Source organism: Mixophyes fleayi, chromosome 8 (assembly GCF_038048845.1).
Source record: "Mixophyes fleayi isolate aMixFle1 chromosome 8, aMixFle1.hap1, whole genome shotgun sequence".
NCBI classification, from domain to species: Eukaryota; Metazoa; Chordata; class Amphibia; order Anura; family Limnodynastidae; genus Mixophyes; species Mixophyes fleayi.
Genome location: NC_134409.1, coordinates 135,306,466 through 135,320,702, shown reverse-complemented (window position 1 = coordinate 135,320,702; position 14,237 = coordinate 135,306,466). Strand labels below are relative to the sequence as shown.

General features: G+C 40.2%; 1 protein-coding gene across 2 annotated transcripts in view; it reads right to left on the bottom strand.

Moving 5' to 3' along the window:
- FGD5 (FYVE, RhoGEF and PH domain containing 5) overlaps positions 1-14,237 on the bottom strand; it is a 91,323-nt gene that overhangs the window by 6,043 nt on the left and 71,043 nt on the right. For both annotated transcript variants that reach the window (XM_075183685.1, XM_075183684.1), the window contains exons 13-18: positions 9,265-9,348; positions 6,134-6,213; positions 4,406-4,502; positions 2,822-2,959; positions 2,203-2,305; positions 1,829-1,962 (exon numbers count right to left, since the gene is read on the bottom strand). In XM_075183685.1, the coding sequence (XP_075039786.1) occupies positions 1,829-1,962; positions 2,203-2,305; positions 2,822-2,959; positions 4,406-4,502; positions 6,134-6,213; positions 9,265-9,348 (636 nt within the window). The remainder of the gene's footprint in view (positions 1-1,828; positions 1,963-2,202; positions 2,306-2,821; positions 2,960-4,405; positions 4,503-6,133; positions 6,214-9,264; positions 9,349-14,237) is intronic.

The window sequence follows — 14,237 nt, the reverse complement described above, 5'->3', positions numbered from 1 at the left end:
TGTGTAGGACCCCTCCTTTTTTGACGTAATTGGGACTGTCTGGGTGGTTGATGGGCGTGTCTGCATTTATTAAAGCTACAAAATGTCTTACAACATGAATATTTTATATGTTCAACTCTTAATATTTACAGTACAGAAATATAATAAGGACATACACAGCTTTTAATGCACAATACACAAAAGGAATGACCACTTGTATTACAGCTACATGCTAGAGGTCTTGCTGAAGAGAAAAGAGTCACAGATACCAGTTTATATCAGTGGATGCAGCCTGAAGATCACAGCCTGTAAATACACAAGGGAGTTTGTGCCTCATACCTCGTAGTGATGTCACTATACAACATGGCTGCTTCCACTGTGTGTCAATGGTGCATGTACTTTATTTATTAATAAGGATAACAGTGGATGTAACACATCTTTTTTTTTTTATTGTTTCCTTTTCAATACGCTGCCATTGTGTATCCATATTATCACCCTGTTAAGATGCAGCCCAGACATACACTGTAGAGTCTACAGTGTAGACTATATATATATATACACACACTATAGAGGTATCTGTATACTGAGCTCCAAACTAATCGTATGAAGGAAAAACACATTTTACAGCATTAATATCCAAGATACATGAAGACAGCTAATTTCCTGCACAAACTCCATCTACCACTCTGCTATTGGAATATCTACATGTTTATGACACATTAACAGTGATTTATTTTTTTCAGTGACGGTTTCTTATCAGTGTAATAACTGGAATCCGGCACTTGGAACCAACCACTGACTGTTTGTAATTATCTACACCAGGCCTGCCCAACCTGTGTCTCTCCAGGTGCTGTGGAACTACAAGCCCCAGCATGCTCTGCCAGGAAATAGCCAGCCGATAGCTGGCAAGGCATGCTGGGACTTGTAGTTTCACAATACCTGGAGAAACACAGGCTGGGCAGGCCTGCTCTATACGTACATACTGCCCTATACAGTGGTGGATTTTAGTGAGGGCCACAGCTCGGGGCCCGGAGCTGTAACCCACAGCCCTAGTGGCACAATCTCATACATTGGACTGTACGGTGGGATGCGGCGCAAAAGCAGGATTTGTAGAGGGGGATTTCCACACCATGCCGCCAGTGGGAGTGGCCATCATGCATGGGGGCGTGGCTATAATATTAGACAGTGCTTGGCTGCTCTCCAACTCTTCCTATCCCTATAATATACATGGGCAATGCTGCGTGCACTACTGTTAGGTGCACACAGCTCTCCCTTTTCAAGCAGAGTCGTGTGAAGTGGGGGCAGGGTCCAGCCACCTCAATTATACAGTGCACCAGGCTTGGAGATTGGGTTTCCGGGCACTAGGGAACCCCCCCTCGATTTACCTATGGGATGGGATATATACCAGACAGCCACACCTCAAAACATTCTGGGTGTCCTCGGGACGGTCATGACCAAGTGGAAACTGGGCGACGTCCCACTGGAACAGGGTGTGGCGTGGTGGATCAGGGTGTGCTACAAGTGGATTGTGGGAATTATTGTCCAACAAGTACAAGTGATGTTACCCCGCCGTTGTATCCTGCCCTCTGATACTGTACACAAGCTACAGGATACCCGACTGTCTGGTAATCACACATCTCTATATCCTCCATTATATGACATTATTGGGATACAGCCCACCCTATGATAACTCCTACACGTCCATCCAGGAAGGTAAACATACAGTCATTGCTGACCACAGGGGGCTATACGCTTATCACACATAGTAAACGTCAATGAAAGCAGGAAGTCTTGTGTGGAGGATTTGCACATTCAGTCCTTGCCTTTTCTCAGACAGCCTTGTCCCTACCTCCATGAGAGCCGATGGCACCTTCTTGTGTCTCTTGAAGGCAGAGGGGTGAATACTTTGAAGCATGGATGAAAACGCACTAGTGGTAGACCTTGGTAATTGCGGTGAGGAATTCATGCTCGCTGATGCAAGCTCTATTGAAGTAAGCGAAGAGAGGAGAAATTATACCACAAAATCAATTATACCAAATATCTATTTCTATGTTTTGGAATGAAAATATTTCTAAGGACTGCAATAGCTACGGCCTGCCATTAGGTGGAGCCATAGCACTAATAACAGGCAGGACTGTAACAGCTGTGGCTGATCACTAGGTGGAGCCATAGCACTAAAATAATTTAATCAAGTCTTATTTTACGAGATTGGGATATACTTGCCTCTTTTCCGCAGCTCTGCATAGCACCCATTGCAAACTTTAGATGGACGATCTTTCAGATACTTTAACGGGTATTTGTTTCTTGAGCAACTGCGACAAACAATCTGTCAAAAGAAGGAAAGTATTTATAGAAACTCTGAAACATACTTTTTGCATATTTAAATATCTGGCTGATATCTTGCATGACCATGAAAAAACATAGGAGGGATATAATGCAAAATGTATGCTAATGAGAAACCCTGGTTTAGACAACATGTACCAGGGTGACACCAGACAGATGTAACAGGGTATTTGTACCTGATAAACTAAGCCAAAAATGCAGCTTAATACATAAGTAATGAGTATATATATTGTATTATGCATTATATACATTCTAGGATCTTTGGAATACATGTATATACTTTGTGAGTTTGATGGGATAAACTAATACACAATAGGGGGTACTTGCTAAATATTAAGTATCTAAAGGGGGCACATGATACAAATATCAGAAAAAAAACACTTATCAAATTGCAGAGTTTGCATTTAATTACATCCCCTTTGAAGGTAATCTTAGTACTCCGTAAAATAATTGTTACTAATCGCAGCCAGTAGAGGGCACCAGACTATCCCAAGCTCACCTTGCCGCAAGCGTGGCAGTGATGGCGCCTCAGCGTTAGTGTGAAGTCGCTGCCACAGTTCATACACATCATGGCGTGAGACATGTGGGCCACACTCGGGGGTCTCTCACCCAGACACATTCCCAGCCTTTCCCTAAGCTGAGAGAGAAGAAACCATTATTCATCGTACCATTGCGATGCTTTGACATAGTGAAATGATGTAATATTAACACAGAATTGCTGCCTGCGCTGGGTATTAGCAATTGAGCCCCCTTGTACTACAACAGCTGCTCACCAATGTGCTAACGCATTTCAAACCAGACCTATTGCCATTTTCAGCACCTGCCACTAGATGGTGCTGTTACATAAGATTAGTGTCCAATGTACCGATAATTCCACTTTTTGGGATGTTTTTTTTTTTTTTTGTTGTTTTAAAAGAAATCAAGAGGCAATCACAAAATAAACCAAAGTTCATGGAATGTCCACTATGAAAAACAAATAATATATTTTCTTTTTAATAATTATATTCTACTACTTGTATATACAGGAGTATAAGAATGTTTGCGGGCTCATAATTACTAATTTAGGGTGTTTTTTTTTTGTCAGCCAGTACAGAAGCATCTCGAAACTTAGCCCATCCCCTGTGGTGAGATTACTCAAATCGAGACATTATGCACTGGCAAGCAGGACCGTGATGACCAAATTGCGTTGTCACACCCTTGCCCCAAACACTTCCCGGACAGGAGGTTCAAAAAGTGGGCAAACACTGAGCTAAGTAGTACAGACAGCAAATGAATACACAACCTATCAACTCAACAAAAAGTAGTGACAGCACTAAAACGTGAGGTCCTTTGTGCCTCATGCCTCAGCGATCTCACTCTAGTGAATTGATAGACTTATAATTGCATCACAAGCCTCTGAAACCTTAATATTCCTTTATTTCAAGAAGCCAGTGATTACATACAGCAGGTACATTGTTATCCACTTACTCCCCCACCCCCTGGCAGAGCCTACAGTATAATATATTAACAGCGTGAAGACTGCGGGGAGTGCTAGCTGGTTTATTTTAGCAATATAATGAGCCCTGATCACAGAGAAGATAATACTGTGCCTGGGAGTTGCGGAGAGCGTTAATTATTTTAATATTTTCTGCCTCAAATACAAATCTCAGCAGCAAGCGGAGAATGAAGCCTCCGTACCCTAAAATTACAAGTGTTAATTGCTGAATATTTCTGCTCTCAGTGTTGGTAAAAATTATTTGCTAATCTGTATTTTCATTCAAAGTTATTTTGTTTTAGATTCTTTGGTTTGGCCTGGGCAGCTCTACAAATAGCAATCCAGAAATGAAAACCTACAATGATGAGCTCTAGTGAGGGGAAAACAGTCTTCTTTATATATGTCCCCTATAGAACGTTAAAAATGCTTTTAAATCTTGTGAGTTGCAACAATTAGCTAATACTTAAACAGAGGTAGGCAACCTGCGTGTTTTCAGCTGTTGCGGTACCAAGTCTGGACGTGCCTAGACAATCCCGTGGTTCCACAGCTTGAGAGACTTAGGTTGCCTAGTTCTGAGTTGGAACATAAAAACACAATGCTGTAACTTACCTCCACGTTGTTATAGACGGAAACGGTCGGAGCTTTGTAATACTCTTGTACGGTTCTGCCGATACAACTGTACCATTCATCCCTCTCCGAGCAGGAGCTGGAAATTAAATTAAGAAATAATGTTTTCTAATTAGACATACGGGTTACACCCTGCGGAGTGCTGCATCATATTGCAGTCTGTGGTGCGGTTCTAGAGCTTCCTACAGACTTGGCTGTCATTCCTCTATCACTCTATATTACACCCCGTACTTGTGACAATATAGTTGATAAAACACTTATTAAGCACGAGACTACACTGAGTGCACCTCGCTGTATCTGCAATGTCCTAGGCTGCGTTATATATCCAGCGCGCTCCACGGCGCCCGGTCTACTCTACATCATTAAATTGTCGACGGATCTTCCGTTAAGATACAAATGGTGTTAAGATAACAAAGACAAACTGACTGTCGTTTACCAAGTGCCCACGCTGTCACTTATAACGTCATTTAGAAAGCAGCGTCCGCCGAGGAAGGCGACAATTAACCTCTTGCTGTGATGTCACACTTTATTATCCCAAAAAGAGAAATGCATTGAGAGATTACTCTGTGGTCTGTGCCTGGGCTGTCGCTAACGGGGAGAGAACCAATTTACTGTTTTAATTAATAACTTTCAAACAAACGTATTCCGGCCAGAAAAATACAAATCTGCAACCCCCAAATCTTCTAAATGCAGCATTATAATATATATTATAGTTATATAGTATTTTTAAGAATTTGCTTAAACAAATCTGGCACCTCACATCACTGAGCCAAAATTTGTGCCAATAATCTGCATTATTGTATCTTCCATACCAAAAGATTATTTTTTATTTTAATAGTTTATATCTTAGAGAACAACAATCTCTGTAGTATATCGCCTGAATTCCAGAACAGAAGTAGTAATCATCTGTCAGTGGCTTCACGGTGAGAAACATATGGTTTGGTTAACGGCTGCCCTCTGGAAAATATTCTAAATTTCATTATCTGAGGGCAGGGAGATGGGGATGCTGAGCGCACGTAGTTAATATCAGACATGTTCTGCGTCCGTAATGCTCTCCGCATCATTACACATCTCCTGACGATAATCACACGTCTTAAGCTGGCAAATCGCGAAGCCAACGCTAGTGAACTCAGCCTCTGAGGTGAGTTATGTGCAAATTGGTTCCACCTGGTCACCAATCAAGGCGTTCACGGAACGCGATGTGCGCGGCGAAATGCGAACCGCTCAACCGGCAGAAAGTCATCTACTGAAGCGGAGTAATGATTGTGGAGCTAAATAACAATTCTCATTACTGCAGAAATATAATTAACTAAGAGCCGATGGCATCAGAAATGTATCATTATTTGTCAGGAGATGTAATATGACAATTATATACAGATAAATATAAAGGGTCTGATTCATCTTCGGGCGCAAGTCCCGTGGTGTGCCGTATTTGTGCGAAATTGCTCTGCACGTGCTCAGATATGGAAACCCAGGGGCAGAACGCACTTATACCCAGATTCAAATGGGTACAAGTTACTTACGATTTTTGTTTTAAAGTAAAGTTGCGCTCACACGAAGATGAATCAGACCCATAATGGTCAGCGGTAATCAGTTATAATGGTCAGCGGTAATCAGTTATAATGGTACAGTTGTGTCATTGGTCGAGGTCTCAGTAAGGAGGTTACTGTAACCTCCCTCCTCCGATACAACCCCAGTAACGGGTGTTACCTGGCTGACAGCATCAGGCAGCGCTCCATGCACTCGATCTTCAGCACGTTCTGCGCATTCTCCACAATCGGGCGACTCACCTGCGGAAAAAATATACAGGAGTAAGACCTGGGGCCACTCAGTCCTCCGCGTGTCCCTTTACGGGTCATTAAATATATAAAACTCTTTCGTTATGAGTGGATTTTTTTAAATATATTTTTTATTTGCAAGAAACAGTTTTAAAATAAAAGAGATAGATAAATAGATAGATACAAGATAGATATGAGATAGACAGATAGACAGACAGATAGACAGACAGACAGATAGATAGATAGATAGATAGATAGATAGATAGATACAAGATAGATAGATGAATAAACGAGATAGATAAATAGATATATACATAGATAGATATGAGATAGATAGACAGATAGATAGATAGACAGATAGATAGATATATACATAGATAGATATGAGATAGATAGATATGAGATAGATAGATATGAGATAGATAGATAGACAGATAGATAGATAGATAGATAGATATATACATAGATAGATATGAGATAGACAGATAGACAGACAGATAGACAGATAGATAGACAGATAGATAGATACAAGATAGATGAATAAACGAGATAGATAAATAGATAGATAAATAGATATATACATAGATAAATATGAGATAGATAGATAGACAGATATAAAGATAGACAGATAGATAGATATATACATAGATAGATATGAGATAGATAGACAGATAGATAGATAGACAGATAGATAGATATATACATAGATAGATATGAGATAGATAGATAGACAGATATATAGATAGACAGATAGATAGATAGATATATACATAGATAGATATGAGATAGATAGATAGACAGATAGATAGATAGACAGATAGATAGATATATACATAGATAGATGTTAGATAGATAGATATGAGATAGATAGATAGACAGATAGATAGATATATACATAGATAGATATGAGATAGACAGATAGACAGACAGATAGACAGATAGATAGACAGATAGACAGATAGATAGATACAAGATAGATAGATGAATAAACGAGATAGATAAATAGATAGATAAATAGATATATACATAGATAGATATGAGATAGATAGATAGACAGATATATAGATAGACAGATAGATAGATATATACATAGATAGATATGAGATAGATAGATAGACAGATAGATAGATAGACAGATAGATAGATATATACATAGATAGATATGAGATAGACAGATAGACAGACAGATAGACAGATAGATAGATAGATAGATAGATAGATACAAGATAGATAGATAGATAGATGAATAAACTAGATAGATAGATAAATAGATAGATAAATAGATATATACATAGAATGATATGAGATAGACAGATAGACAGACAGATAGACAGATAGATAAATAGATAGATAAATAGATAAATACATAGATAGATATGAGATAGATAGATAGGGCAGCACGGTGGCGTAGTGGTTAGCACATCTGCCTTACAGCACTGGGGTCATGAGTTCATGGCCTTATCTGTGAGGAGTTTGTATGTTCTCCCCGTGTTTGCGTGGGTTTCCTCCGGGTGCTCCGGTTTCCTCCCACACTCCAAAAAACATACTGGTAGGTTAATTGGCTGCTAACAAATTGACCCTAGTCTGTGTCTGTCTGTGTGTGCGTCTCTCCCTGTGTGTCTGTGTGTGTGTGTGTGTGTGTGTGTGTGTTAGGGATTTTAGACTGTAAGCCCCAATGGGGCAGGGACTGATGTGAATGAGTTCTCTGTACAGCGCTGCGGAATTAGTGGCGCTATATAAATAAATGGTGATGATGATAGATGGATAAACAAGATAGATAAATTGATAGATAGACAGATAGATAGATACATACATACATAGATAGATAGATACATACATACATAGATAGATAGAGATGTATTTTTTTAGGATTGTTAAAAGGCTGAACTAATATTCGCGACACTGTGGCCTCTAAATTCAAACATAATACATTCACATTTGTCCCCGTGTTTACAGACTATAATGGTAATTAAAGTAAGAATTGACACTGACCACATTTTTAATCAATACGTTTTCTTGACAGACACAGATTTGAAGTTTCAAAATAAAGAGTAAATTAATTTTCATGTTTTTTTGTTTTTTTATTATCTTTGGTATCATGTAAACTGGACGACCTTCCACCCCGGCTAATATCCCTGACTGCCTCTTAATAACCAGATTACGCTGGTCTCCAGCTGACTCTCGTCCAGTCATCCACCGACTGTGGTAAACGCTATAGAGGGAAGATCGTTCTTTGACTTCGCGGCAGTGGTCAGTTCACAGTTAATATTAACGAGGGGTTTTATTTGCCTGGTTTTACAAGGATGAAACGAGCCATTTAATTGCGCTATATCTGTTCTGTGGTTAAGCAGCAGTCAAAATGGGAAGGAACGGTGCATTATAATATAACAAAACCCCTCGCTCCATAAAACGGAGACTTCATTCAAGTGAATCCGTTACCCCCCCTCCCCCCAGCAGTGTCCAGAGGTCTATAGGAGATTCGGAATATTAACCGTATAGATATAAACTCTTCCCATACCAGACACAAATATTATCAACCTTCCAAAGCCTGTGGGGGTTTTTCTGTGTGGGAAAAATAATAAATTCTATAAAATTCTGCCATTAAAGTTTTGCATCACTTCGTCTATATTGTATGTTTATATAATAAGTTATATTAATATATGTATAACACACAAGTGATTTGTGACCTCACACTTTGATGTGGCTCATGGTAACACCCAGTGGTGGATCATGATGACGTGATTTGCATCAACAGGCCCCGCCCACTGCGACCTCACACAGCAGAGGCGGGGCCTGACAACGCAAATTGCATCATCGAAGCCCCTATCCCATTCATAGAAATAAGAGAAGCGGGATTTGGGGGAGTGATCCACACTGCCGGCAGTCCGGGAGGACTCCTCGGAATTCCGGAAGTCTTCCGGACATTACAGGAGAGCAGTCAGGTATGTTGTAACTGGATGTACAATAACAGAGCATTTTGTACCCATGTTGGAGGGTCTGGTAGATAATTCTTATTAATTTACTATATAAATACAAAGCACAAGTATATCAGGGAGCCCTTACCCTCATTCCTGGAATGGAGAGCGTATTTTTCAGCCTGTATTTGCCGTCTTTCTGCGGGAAGGTGTACAGCAGGACATCGTTCATCTGAAACAACAAGGATATAAGAGACAATTAAAATTCATTCTCAACGTCAATAAATTATTTTACCCCAAAGTTCCATTGATTAGAAGCTGGAGTCAGCTGTACGATTAACGCAGGGGGCTCTGATAACACCCACAACATATATAGGGCACAGGGCTAATGACAACAAACGCTGCTTCTGAAATGAAAGTTTAAAAGAGAACCCAAAACAAAGGAAAAATTACACTCCGAACTGCTGAGGTGATTCGCAAATTATTGTTGCAATTATGTTTTCTGCCGCATACTAGGGGAAATATTAAAGTATTTACTGCCCCCTGTTTCGCAATGTGCCCGTGTGAATGGAATCATGAATGGGTCAGCGCACCAAGATGGAAGTTGCCCTGACAATACTGGGTCGATTCTGTACCAAAGTGCAAACATAAGAGGCCCTAGCAACCAATCAGCTATCAGCTTTTAGCAGTCTAACTTAGTCACGCTAATGTAAGCTGACATCTGATTGGTTGTTAGGGGTTACAGTGGTTGAGTTCTGCTTGCTCTTTTTAATCCAATATGTTCCTGTGTGTCGCCCCCCCTGAGGCTTCCTACAAATAAAAAGCAACGCTCTGTATTTATTGCCTCCTATGGCTGCCTACATCCATTTTCATATTCCTGAAGTAGTGAGTTTCCTGATGTGACATGTCAGGAGAACAAACGAATCTCGCTCCCAGAATCCCTCTGGCCCAGGCGTTGATGGATGGCGTCATGGAAATTTTGACTATTACAGAAATCAGCCCCTCTCACCCCCAGCCGTGACCCTGAATGAGAGACCCGTGCCATTATTGTACACAATATTCAGTATAAATAATGTATGTCCCCTTGTATGTATTTAATAAGAACATACGGATGCAGGTCTACCGGCCCCACCTGTCAATCATCTCTGCAAGGCAATGAGGCGGAATGGGATTATCATGACACGGAGTGATAGACGACCAGTCAGTGGGTTTTTATTCAGTTTACTTATTGCTTCATAAATTACCTTCTTTGCTCACATTAATCTGATCTGTTCTGTGACATCTCCACCCGGGCGATCACATTACCATTCCTGGCTATGGTGGGATGGCGCCCAGAGAGATATATATATCATATTATAGACAATTAATGATCTGGGAGCTACATAAATTATGTTATTTTTCCAGCCATTTGTGTTTTGTAAACATACATATAAATAATGTTTATCTGAGGGATATAACCTTATGTGTAAATAAATCTTAATTATTTAGCATCAATGTTGATGCGTCGCTGAGAGTCACTAGGGGGAGCCACGGAGTCCTCTGAGGCAGCCATTTTGTTCCACAGTGAAGATTTTCATAGTTGTTTGGACTATTATTTCTTCACTTTAAACATTGGAAATAGCTGGGCTCTGGGCTCCCCCAAATTTTGAAATGAAAATAAAAAAGGGGCTCCTGTAAGACCTGAAGTTTGCTCAGATCATAAAATCCTCCCCACACTTCCTTTTAGGAACCTAGTCCCACTGACCCTATTCAGGGCGTATTACAAGTCTATATTATGTGCGTTAAAGTTATCAGCTGGTAAAACTGGGGCAAACACTAGCCATATGCACATCACCTCACCTTTTCTCCCACGGCCCATAAATTTACTGGTATGTTAATTGGCCGATGACAAAACTGGACCCTAGTGTGTGTGATTGTGTGTATACAGAATTTAGATTGTAAGCTCCAATAGGACAGGGTCTGATGTAAATGATTAAACATCCTGGGCCTGATTCATTAAGGAAAATAAGTAAGTTTTCTCCTGCACAAAACCATGTTACAATGCAAGGGCTGCAAATTAGTTTATTATTTTGCACATAAGTTAAATACTGGCTGTTTTTTCATGTAGCACACAAATACTTTATTTTTACGCTGAAATTTAAAGTTGATTTAGGACATGCCCTACCCCAACTCTACATCTGTCCCCACATTTTAAATTTACCTCCCCCTCCAGTGCAACATGGTTTTGCCAAGGTGCAAAGTTACTCACTTTTTTTGCTTTCCTTTCCTTAATGAATCAGGCCCCCTCTGTCTGTAAACCACTGCATATTTAATAATAATCAATAAAAGCCCTTCATATAGGAGAGATATTTAAGTATGTCAGTGAAAACCTCGAAATATCAGAATGCTGTTTTTGCATTACTGCTGAATCACGTGATAAACCAATGACTGCACAATAATTTCTACTTTAACCACGGCCTGATGAAGCCTGTGAGAGAGAATGTTGATGCCAACGTTGTACCGATGGGTATAAGACATTTGGCAATAGGAAAATTAAATTATAGCTGAATTAGAAAAGATGGAGCTGGACCCTTGGAGATATTCCGTGAAATAAAATAGAAAAACGCTAATCAGATGAAGTACGAAACAAGCTCATAAAACTGCTTTTTGGGACATTGCCAATACATCGTTTCCTTGGCTATTCCGGGCTGGATCCAGGGAAGATGCATACTGTTGGCATGGCAATGCTGATTAGCACCCTGAGATTTCATTAAACATTAAAAATTACTATAGTTCCATTGTCTGTTGCCAATTCTACAGTCTCTTATAAGAGCAGCCTCTATTCTCCTATCAGGTCTGCAAAAGCTATAAGCACTTCCGCATAAATTGAATCAATTTTTCAAGTTATGGGGGGAGGGGGTTATTTTAACGAGCCTGTCAGCGTCTGAGGATTTATGAACTAGCAAACGGTTCCGATTTGAAAACCGACGTCTCACCGCAACTAATAAAACACATTCTGCAAATATAACTTTTTTTTAAAGAAAAATTACAATTGTTCACTTAAAAAGTTAAAACTAGAAATGTTTTAACAGAGGGTGAAATGTATGTTCAGAAAACTGTGTATAAGTTGTTCAATGAGCAATGCCATGTTTCTGTGAAGCTCTGTCCCGCAGTTTCTAAGTAGACTGAGCCGTTTTCAAATAGTTTACTTTCTTTATCAACATATAAAAAATAGATTTCAAGACCCCCCTGTAAAATATGACTGGCAGAAATGGAGGAAAAATAGGTACACAACGGTATAAAAGTATGTAACAGCCCAATGATGATATAAAAGACAGCAATTCTCATCACAGGTGTCACAGACCTGTCATTAAAATGTAACACTTATTATTCAACAGTGCATGAAAAATTAGCAACGTATAATTTTTAGTTAATATTCCTTATTATCGCTTTCCACCTTCCTTCCAAGTGGTATTTATGCAAATGAGAATATATTCACCTGAAATCTAGTCATCTCAGCGCATCTTGTAGCGCAGTTGGCCAAACACCGCACTCGTGTGCCGGATTTACAAACATTCAGAAGGAAAATCTGATCAATTTTTACTGCTACTTATTTGACCCGCCCAATCTGCTGTTATTACCCCCAACGAGACTGATGCAAAGTTGTTCACAAAAAAAATGTGTAAAATAAATGATGCTGAAAAAAAGTTCCCACATCATGAGCCTGATGTGCAGTCGGATGCAATTTACACCAAAACCGTAAGTATAAGCTACATTCCATAATTTACACGGGATTCCAAGTCGCACGGATATTTAGATCCGTGCAACTCCTAATACTATGCAAACTGCACAAACACACCTCTTTATCTGCCTTACGGGTCGGTGTGCATGATACACTTAAGTGCCAAAGCAGATTACTGAACAAATAAATTAATGTTAAAAAAAAAATTGCGCTTCTTCCCCTCAAACGGGACTAGGGTTGGTTAAGCTGTTTGGGATGGGGGTACACACCATTATTTATTATTATTTTTATTTTTTTAAATATGCAAGGTCTGTTGCACCAGCAGAAAGCACCCGCCAAAGAGATGTCGGCTAGAGACCTATCTGCAGCTGCTTTCATCTCGGCATAGCATGTAAAGTGCGTGAAGACGCCTGTACATTGCTAAGCTCGCCCACTACCATCCACCGATCCACCTTCTAAGCACAGAGAGGGGGAAATCCGTCTCAGTCGAGGAAGAAACGGAGATGGATCCTTGGCTAAAAATGCTTTCTGCATTGATCAGTTGGACTTGCGTTCGACTCTACATCAGGCTCCATGTGTACATTCCAGAAGGGGTTACAGTGGTGCAATGTTCTCTGGTCATTTCCATGACCTCTAATTGTTCTGACCTTCGGTGGGTGGCTTTCCCCATATTTACTACAAAAACTGCAAAGCACCAATTCTGTACTTCAGCCCATAAGTTTTGGTCTGGCCAGCAGAATAAGATGGATTTTTAGAGCTTTGACCCATAGACTGATTTCTAGTTCCAGAGCTCTATGCTATAATTGCATCACGTTGCCACCTCTAAATATATTATATCTGATCCTCATTACTTAAGCCGATGATTACACAGCTTTCATCTGTGATAACATCACAATAGAAGCTTATTTCAAAGCTGATGGAAGGCTTCACAATGAACTGTGATCCAACATCCAGTCTCGGAGCCGAGCCGCCTTTGTAGAGAAATTCTTGGAAGAGTTAGATAAGGGCTGGGAGGGGTCTGGAAATCTGGGTACGTTGGCAGGGGTCAGGGAACGGTTGTTGTTTTGTATTTGAACAGTTTTAACTCTGTGCGGCAACATTCATGTAAACAATGATCTGGAATCAGGAAATAGTCTCCAGGAGTAAGAACTGTGTAAATTTCCTGCCAGGATGCTCTGTTACACAAGAATGCTTGGAAAAGCCTGCAGAGCTCTTTGTGGTCAAAAAAACCAGCAGTGGGAGCTGGTGACACGTTAGACAGAACATGCGGGAAAGTATACAGCCAGGAGAATCTCCTCATCCTCAGGATCCCCAGGAGAATCTCCTCATCCTCAACATCCCCAGGAGAATCTCGTCGTCCTCAACATCCCCAGGAGAATCTCCTCCTCCTCAACATCCCC